Source organism: Cryptomeria japonica, chromosome 11 (assembly GCF_030272615.1).
Source record: "Cryptomeria japonica chromosome 11, Sugi_1.0, whole genome shotgun sequence".
In the NCBI taxonomy this organism is placed as follows: Eukaryota; Viridiplantae; Streptophyta; class Pinopsida; order Cupressales; family Cupressaceae; genus Cryptomeria; species Cryptomeria japonica.
In genome coordinates, this window is record NC_081415.1 from 75,650,320 (window position 1) to 75,660,727 (window position 10,408).

At 32.0% G+C, this 10,408-nt stretch overlaps 1 protein-coding gene across 1 annotated transcript; it reads left to right on the plus strand.

Annotated features, from left to right (window-relative positions):
• The first annotated feature begins 5,422 nt into the window (after window positions 1–5,422).
• On the plus strand, window positions 5,423–7,786 carry LOC131041835 (receptor like protein 22). Its single transcript, XM_057975054.2, has one exon. The coding sequence runs from the start codon at window positions 5,423–5,425 to the stop codon at window positions 7,784–7,786; it is 2,364 nt and encodes a 787-aa protein (XP_057831037.2).
• Window positions 7,787–10,408: the final 2,622 nt, after the last annotated feature.

Consider the following 10,408-nt stretch of genomic DNA (forward strand, 5'->3'; position numbering starts at 1 on the left):
TCTTACATGTTGCATGCATGTCTATCAATAAAAAAGCGGGTGGAACCAATTTTGAGCATGAGGTGAGTTGGCAGCGTATAGTGGCAATGGTGAAAGAGGGGATTGAAATCTATCTAAACCATTACACAATAGTGTAGAATCTGCAGATTAAAATGTCAGAAGAGTGGACGCCAAGGAAATAGTCATGGCATTGCATCTTTAAAAGCAAATAGAATGGAGTAAAGAGCATTTCTCTAGAAAATTTCTCTCTAGCATCATTAAGAGTAGGGCACTGCTGTGCAAAATCTTCAAGTATGTAAATTGATTCTTCTCAGTCTTTTCATTATTTTCAGTTTCTTCACATGTTCTTCTTGACCAATGTGTGATTCAAAACAATCCCGAGAGATGAATACCATATTACATGTCTTGCACTCAATTGTTCATTTGTTTTTACTCGATGATCTTTCATGTTTCTTTTGGCATATGCCCACCTCCTCCACCCGCTTGTTTATATTCAAGCAATGGTCTACTAAAGGAGCCATCTAGCCATCCGTCCAAGAGGCAAACAGTGTCCAATGTATCAAAGATTCTTTTTTTAAAGTCTCTTCAACATCTGAGATAAAGCTATGATCATAGAAGAGGTGCCAGCAGTTCTTTCGAGCATGAAGGATTTTCTTTGCCAATTATATTTATTAAATCCCAATAAAGTATGAGATCGTCATTGGAAGTGATCGGATCCCCATTCTCTAGCACACCCAATTGTGAAGAGACTCATGTCTCCACCTCAGGTATGACCCTGCCTCAATTGATACAATCCTTAGATCTACACAGGTGTTTGTTGCTATTTTCTTTAGAATGAGCTAGGAAGAGTTTTAATTTCAATTCCTACTTTCAAATTCCCACGTTTGGAAGGTATAATAATAAGGATGGCAATAATGAAAAGCACAACAATTCAAGCTCAGATATTTTTGAAATTGAAAGCTTTGTCTCGTTGGGGATTGCACGTTATACATGACAGGAGGTTTTCCTTGGACAATGCACTCAAATCGTCTATGCAACATTGTTGTTACGAACCCACTCAAACCTACAGACAACATGAACAAGGAATAGCTAGGTTGATACAACCAACATTGCCACTAGAGAATTTGTGCACTGTTTGAGCTTGGATAAGAATCAAATATCAATATCATTATTCATATCACTAGTAAAGGTATGATAGAAAAGATCTTAAATCAGGTTGCATGCATTCCTTAAGAAGTTTTCTTTACTAGATTTTCTTAGGAGATCTCTTTGCTCATCTATTTCAATCTTATGTCAACACATTTCATGATGCAATGAAAAATGACAATTGGAATCTTACCAGTTGTTTATCTCAGGTCTTTCCCTAAAGTTTATGGACCCAAATCGATGGATGTTTTGAAAAACTTATACTTTTGATGCAGACTGGAAAATGGGGCTGAATAGAAGTATGAAATGGGTAAATTTATTGCTTTCTTCATTCTTATTTTGTGCCACAATAGGAAAAAGGTAGTAGAGATGCTAGAATGACCAACTTCTTTACCCCCAATATTGTATGATCAAACATTCAACGACTTTAGGGTTGGAAAATGAAATTATAATACTTTTATAAAATTGTCATGATTCAGATAATTCAAATTAGTATTAAGTTCTCATTAGTGTGTTTTAGAATATTATAAATGAATTTCTTAGTTATAAAATATATATTATTGAGGTTTAATTGATGTTATAGAGTTTTATTTTATTAAGAGATTGTTAGATCTAAGTAATTCATAACACATTTTCTTAGAAGTCATTATTCAATAATTTTTAGGGTAATTATTTTATAGATTGTTTAGAATCTTAAATCATATGAGATGAATCAAAACGTTTTAATTTATTTATCTTTATTTTTTTTTTGATAGGTAATAGGCCCAAGCCGTGGTATTTTGAATTATTATTATTATTATTATTATTATTATTATTATTATTATTATTATTATTATTTTTGATTAGATTGACCCTAGACCTTCCCCATTTTTATGGAAGGCCAAGAGTCACAGCTTAGAACTTATTTTAGATGTCCCTATTGGGAATTGAACTTGGGTCTCCACAGTGAGAACCCAGTATTTTAACCAGTTAAGCTCAACCCCTTGGACAATTTATTTATCTTTATTGAACATATTAATTTATTCCAAAAAAAAGTTTTTAAAGATCATGAAAATTTGGAATAATAAAAATATTGAATATATTTTAATATTAAAATTTTTCGTCTAATACTATCTTAAGGCAAAATGTTAACACAATGCACACTTAGTTATGAAAAAGAAATGAGCGGCTTCTAAAACTTCTTCTATTATAAGATATCTCTCGGGATATCTTACATAAATTTTTTAAATATAGGTATATTAGTATCCCTTTCCTCCAAATTGATATCTCTCAGTGTATGTTACATAGATTTTTTTTAAATATAGGTATACTAGTCATAGCCCCAACCATGATGTAAACCATAACCATAATCATAATATTAACCATAACCCTCATCATAATCTTAAACCTAATTCAAATCTGATCATAACCTTAATCCCTAACACTAACAATAATCATATTGTAACCCTAAACTTAACCCTAAGGCCCTAACCCTAAAAGTTAAGCCTAATTGAAACCCAAAACATATCCCTAACTGTAGCCCTAACTATCATGTAGACCTTAACCCTATCCATAATCATAACCATAAACCCTAACTCTAACACTAAGCTTAATAATTGAATAGTATAATTATATGGTAACATATTTAAACCTTAACACCAACCTTAAACTATAGCCCAAACAATAACCTTAACTCTAACCGTGATATAAATCATAACCATTATGCTAACCCTAACCCTTAACCCTATCCATAGCGCTAACACTACCCATAATCCTAAATAGAATCCTAAATCCTAAGCCTAATCATAGCCCCAACCATGATGTGAGCCATAACCATAATCATAATCTTAACCATAACCCTAAACCCTAACCCTCATCATAATCTTAACCCTAATCCTAACCTAACCATAAATCTAATCCCTAACACTAACAATAATCATGTCGTAACCCTAAACATAACACTAAGGTCATAACCCTAAACCTTAACTCTAACTAAAACCCAAAGCATATCCCTAACTCTAACACTAACCATCATGTAGGCCATAACCCTAATCATAATTGTAATCGTAAACCCTAACTCTAACATGAAGCTTAATAATTTGTATAATTATATAGATATCCTTCTAGAAGCACCTATTATTGATCATTTTTATGCCCTAACAATGATGTCAACCTTAACCCTAACCCTAATACTGACCTTAACCCTAACACCAAACCTTAATCGTAATTGTACATTAAATAACCATAAATCAAATCATAATCCTAACCCTACCCTAAGTTATAACTATAAACCTAACCCTAATTATAATTATGGTTACCCTAACCCTAACCCCAAAACATAACCTAATTTAACTCTAATCATAATTCAACCCTAATCCTAATGCTATTCGAAATTAAAAAATAATACTAACCCTAACTATAATTAAACACATACCATAATGAAACATTGACTTTGACAATATCCCTAACCTATACCTAATTTACTCCTACCAATAACCTAATCTTATCATAATTGAGACCTAACGATAACATAAAACTAAGCTTAATTATAGCCCTTTAATTAATCCCTAACTACAACTCGAACCCTAATTTTACCATTAATAAGCACTAGCCCTAATCCTAATTTAAACCTAGCTCTAATGTAATTGAATCATATCCCTAATTGACCTCTAATCCTAACCCTAAATATGTTAGACCCCTTCCAAAATCAAACCCTCACTCTAATTAACTATAATCTTAACCCTTAACCCTAATCCCTTTAACTGAATGTTAGCCCTAAACTCAACTCTAGTAGTAAATTTGAACCCTAATTATAACTTGAACCCTACTCTAAGCATAATTGAAACCCATTCTAACCCTAACCCTACTCTAACCCCAACCTTAATCCTAAGCCAAACCCTAACTCTTATAGCTATCATCACATACTATCTTTAATTGCAATATTAAACCTAACCCTAACCCTAACCCTAACCCTAATTATAAATCTAACCCTAACCCTAACCCTAATTATAATCAAAGACTGACCCCAATCCTAACTATAACCCTAACCCTAATTATAATCCTAACTGTAACCTTGACCCCACTTATTTTTATAACCCTAACCCCAATTTTAATTATAATCACTAATTACAATCTTTAATTGTAACCCTAATTATAATCACTAAGACTAACTCCAATCCTAACCCTAATTATAATTATAACCCTAACCCTAATCCTAATTCTAATCACTAAGACTAACCCTATCCCTAATTATAATCCTAACCATAACCCTCACTCTAATTATAATCCTAACCCTAACCCTAATTATTATCCTAACCATAACCTTGACCCTAATTATTAGTATAACCCTAACCCTAATTATTATCTTTAAACATAACCCTTAATAAGAACCCTTACATTAAAAAAAACACTTACCATAACCAAAACATAAACCAAATCTTAATACTAACCAAACCCCAGTTATAATTCTAATTCTAACCCTAACTATAACTATGCTTACCCTAACCCTACCTTTGATGTAAACCCTAAACATAATTGTAACCTTGACACTAAACCCTAACCCTAACCATAAGTTTAATCCTAATATTAAACCATAATCATAACCCTAATGCTAACCATAATCCTAAACTAAAACCAAAATGAAAACCCCAACATTGATGCTAACCATAACCATGATTGACACATTAGCCCCAACCATAACACTAACATTAACCCTAACACTAACCATAACCATAATACTTGCCATTAAATAAAGATTAATATATTTTATATTTTAGTACTTGCATTGATCTCATAACACATATATATTATTGAAAACAGTCTAAATAGATACATTAAATTTCATATTTCTCTACATAATAATATTATAAAATAAACGTTTTATGCCATGTCGTTTTTATATTTTATGATTTTTCAGGAGTCAACTGTTTATAATAGTGATAACTATTTATATTTAATTTCTTGCTATTCAAGATTAGAAAGTCTCCAGGGTTTGTTATCAATCGATAATCTCACCAATAACGGTACTTTTCTAATCAATGCACCCAACTGTTTATATTTATAACCTTTCCTTTCTATCACTGCCCATAACAGTGAGTGCATTGACTTCAAAACTTATATGTTTAAATTTGAGTGAAAGAATCAAATTCTAACCATGTAAGTCTCATCTATGTTAACTTCCTAACTTCCTTTTCGTGGTTAGTTAATCCTACTATTGTTTCGCTCAACTCGGGGAGATTCTGCTATAAAGCTGCCTTTAAAAGTCCGGTTCCTTGTCCTCTGTATCTTCATTCAAGCAATGGCTGTTACTCAGATTAACCTTGCCTTGACTACTGCACTTGTTATTATCCTTTTCACAAACCCATGTGTTGGTCGATTCTATTGTCCTACCCAGGAATCCCGAGCTCTTCTTTCCTTCAAAGACGCGTTGAATGTCTCTGATGGCATTTTCAGCTCTTGGGTTTATGGAAGTGATTGTTGCTCAGAGTGGGATGGCATATCATGCAATAATTTCTCCTACCATGTGGAGTGGGTGAATTTGAGTGCTTACACCAACCATGCAGTGCAGGGCGTGCAGAGTGGAGTCATATCTGGTAGTTTGTGCAACCTTCGTTTTCTCAAATACCTCATCCTAAATAGCATTGGTCTAACTGGTACTATTCCTTCCTGTTTAGGAAATCTCTCTCATCTTCATTATCTGCATTTGAAGAACAATAGCTTGAGTGGAATATTTGCCCCCGTGATTTGTCAGCTTACCAATCTTAGCTCCTTAGATGTCAGCTATAACCAACTCAGTGGAATATTGCCCCCATGTCTACAAAATCTTTCCTTTCTTAAGTTACTAGATATTAACTTCAACCAATTCGACAAGAGCCTTCAGCTTGCTGGTCTTTCCTCCCTTGAGCAGTTGTATGCTCGTAATTTTTCATTACATGAGCACATTACATCATCAGTGTTGGCGTTGCCATCCTCTTTAAAGATTCTCTGGCTCTCCTCAATTAGCGCTTCAGATACATTATTCCATAATCTTGCTGGATTAAAATTTCTCTCTTTATCATATTGTGTACTGGATATTAGCACAACATGGATTCCGCGGTTCCAGTTAGGTGGCATAGCTATAAGGTCATGTAGTGTCGGTGGTCGAATTCCCGATTGGCTCTTCACTCAATATTCATTACAAGGATTGATGTTAGTTGACGACAATATTGTTGGAGAAATCCCATCCTGGCTATTCCAGAACAACGCTGAGTTGATGCACTTAAATCTCTCAGGAAATCATTTCCATGGCAGCCTTATTATCCCTGATAGATCAGTTCGTTGGATAACAGTGTTGGATGTGTCTAGGAATGCACTGACTGGAATCGCTCCATGTCAGCTGCCTCCACATCTAAAACTCTTGCTGCTTAATGACAATGCTCTGATCGGCTCTATTCCTCAGAGCTTGTGCAATTTAACTCTCCTTGTAAAATTAGATATGTCAAACAACAAGTTGAATGGAAACATTCCAGCATGCTTTGCCAATTATAAGTTTATTCAAGTGTTAAATTTACGAGATAATAGCTTGGAGGGAAGCATACCCCATGGGCTATGTTGCTCCTCATTAATTGTAAGAAATAATAAGTTGAGTGGAGCCTTCCCTCCCTCAATCACAAATTGTAAGACCTTACAACTACTAGATATTGGGCACAACAACTTTTCTGGGGATATTCCATGGTCAGTTGGAAATCTATCAGCGATTAAAGTGTTGTCGATGAAGGGTAACTCTTTTAGTGGCACCATTCCTTCAAAAATTGTCCATCTAAAGCAGCTCCAGATCTTAGACCTTTCATTTAACAATCTATCAGGTTTTATTCCACAGAAGATTGCGTCTCTACATGCAATAAGTGTAGCAAGAGAAGATGGTCATGTGTTATCTGTTTCGTTGAAGCCATATCATATATTTTTAGGAGACAAGGGCCATAAGTCATATTCCGAGCTTGCTGTTCTCGAGGCATGGGTATATGAAATTATGTCTCGGGATGAATTGGACATGATTGTGAAAGGCTTGGAACTGCACTACCCATATATTCTTTCCACACTCACAGGCATAGATCTCTCCAATAATCAATTAAATGGACACATTCCTTTTGATTTTGGAAAGTTGAAGGGATTAAGGTTTCTTAATCTATCAAGGAATAACCTCAGTGGAATAATTCCACCTAGTTTCGGGGAAATGGTTCAATTGGAGTCTTTGGATCTTTCTACAAACAGATTTTGTGGAAGTATTCCTGCACAATTTCAATCTCTGACTTTATTGGCATTCTTAAATTTGTCTAAAAACAACCTCTCAGGTAGCATCCCGCAAGGAGGACAAATGCTCACTTTTGAAAATACAGCATATTCTGGAAATCCATATTTGGAGGGATGCCCACTTCCAACGAAATGTTCCTGGCCAAAATTTTCTCCTCTCCGTCCTTCTACAAATGATATTCAAGATAGAAAGGAAGATTCTAGGAAGAAAATATCATGGTATGCGATTGGACTAGGATTGTCACATGCAGCAGGTTTTTCCTGTGTGATGTTATTGCTTTCAGTAAGAGAGGGGTGGAGGAAGAAATACTTTAAGTGGGTTGATAAGATTTTGAAGAATCTGTTTCCTTCCATCCGTAATAAGAGACTATGAAGGCTTACTACGCCAAGAAGATCAAGCAGAACTATACCACGACTGGTCCAGTTTACAATGTTCTGTTTCTGTATTCAAGTTAATTTTGTATTGTATTGTCAAAATATAGCTTTTAAGGTATTAACGTGCAATATCATCAATAATAAAAATACCCATGTATGCTGTCACGGCATTAACCGTGTCTGAACGGTGACCCTATGTCGCCCCTTGTAAATGTATTATTGTGTGGCTTGCTGGCATCATATTCGGCATGGAATTATCCTCCAGGATTTCCATGTCTACAGTATTACGATTTGTTCTATAATCTGCTTCGTACAATTTTAAGATTGCCTTTCCTAAAAGATTAATAGTAATAATGTGTATAAGCTATAAAGATTGTATGATTAAACATTTAATATTTTTTAAAATTATGTTTGGACGATAATGATTTGAATTTTTATGCATACACTTTTTAAATATTTTTTTTTTGTCTAAAAATTTATGATAAATTTAAATTCTTAAAATTAATAATAATTTATTAGACTTTAATTTTTGAATATATCTTTAAATAATTGTTATAAGAATCCATATTTATGATAAGTGAGAGTATTAATTATATAATTTATGGTATTTGTTTTTTCAATAAAAACTTTATTATATAGTAGCGAAATTTTACATATTATTTCATTTTGTTTCAAATTTGATATTTTAGACATAATCAAACATGCATTATGATGCATCATAGCATACATTGAAACACCGATCAACTAGAGTGATTCCCCTTTCTATCTATTTTATCTTTTTAATATATTTTGATATCCTTATTCAAACTTATAAAGCCCATAACATTTGATCCAAAAGGTCAATTGGGAATCCTTTCTCAAATATAGATCTCAAACTGATCTATGCAATAGGCATCTCCCTTGGCCAAGCTAAATAACTTGGAATATTTATTTTTGTGAGAAACCAACTCTCTAGCATAGAAATTGAATTCTCATATTTTATAGCTCAAAAGTTCTAGTTTTTATAATATCACCAATAGGAAACAAGGTTGACACATTTTCATGACATTTTCAATGTGAATAAGAGTATATTTTTAAATACAAAAATATAGCATAAATTTTTTTATAATATCAAACAATATTATTTATCATTACCAAAAAATAATAGTATATTATACTCAATACAACTATTGTTTATATTTATAAGAACTATTGAGTATAGTAAAATTTGTATTTAAAGTGTTGGATAGATGTTGTTTAGTCAGTATATAACGAATATTTTCGATTAGTTCCACTAAACTACTAGTGCATTGTAACCAATGTAATAGCTACTTGTATTAATAAGCATTCTATTATGTCATCACAAATGAAAAGAAATGTATTGTAGTCAATACATGATCTATTTAGATTAATATCCATTCTTTTATATCACTAAAAATAAATAGCTTATACATTATAATCAATGCATCAACTCTTTATATTTATGATTGCTATTTTCTATCACTACTACTAAACAAATAGCACTTTTTATTCAATGAACAAGCTATTTATATTTATCAATATTTTTTTCTATCATCAATAGTAAGAAATTACTATATTCTAGTCAAAGAATGAGGAATTTATATTTATAGATTGTATTACTAGTAAACAATTAGCAACTATTTACATTTCTAAGTATTATTTTCCAACATCACTAATATAAATATAATATATTATATTCAATTCACTAGCCATTTATATTTTTAGTCATTCTTTTCTATCACCACAAGTAAACAATCAGTGTATCCTACTCAATGCACCAACATTTTATATTTATAATCATTATTTTGTATCACTACCAATGGATAACTGGAATATTGTAGCTAGTGTACCAAATTTTTATATTTATAAGAATTGTTTTGTATTGCTACCAATAAATGAGTAGCATGTTGTTGTGAATGCAATAACTATTTATTATGGTAGCAAACTTTTTATGTCATCAACAAGAAAAAAATAATGCATTATAGTCAATATGGAAACCAATTATATTTACAATCACAGTTTTAAATTACTAATAATAAACAACTACTATATTATAATCAATGCACCACCTATTTATATTTATATGAATTTTTTTATATCATCAATAGTAAAGAAACTAGTGAATTATAGTCATTGGGTAAAGCATTTATGTTTATAACCTTTATTTTCAATCTCAACTAGTCATAAGAAAATGGATGATAGGCTATGCACCAACTAATAATATTTATATGATTTTTTCCTATCACTACCAATAAAGAACTAGTGCAATTAAGTGCTAATTGTTCATATTTATAAAAACATTATACCATTGCCAATAAATGACTACATTGTGGTCAATACATCATTTGCACATATTAATGAATATATATGGTTTTATCACCATCAATAAACAACGAATACATCAAAGTCAATATAGGTATAAAAAACTAAAATAAAAAGTATAAATAAATATTTTCGTCTATGATTTATGATTTTCCAATTTATTACAAATTTTGTCAATAGTCAACAATTTATAATAGTACTAACTTTCTCAATTATTGCCCTGATAAGAAAAATGACCCTCCACTTGATTCTAACTAGGAGGAATGGGACACTATCAAAAGATGGTAGATCTGGTGGA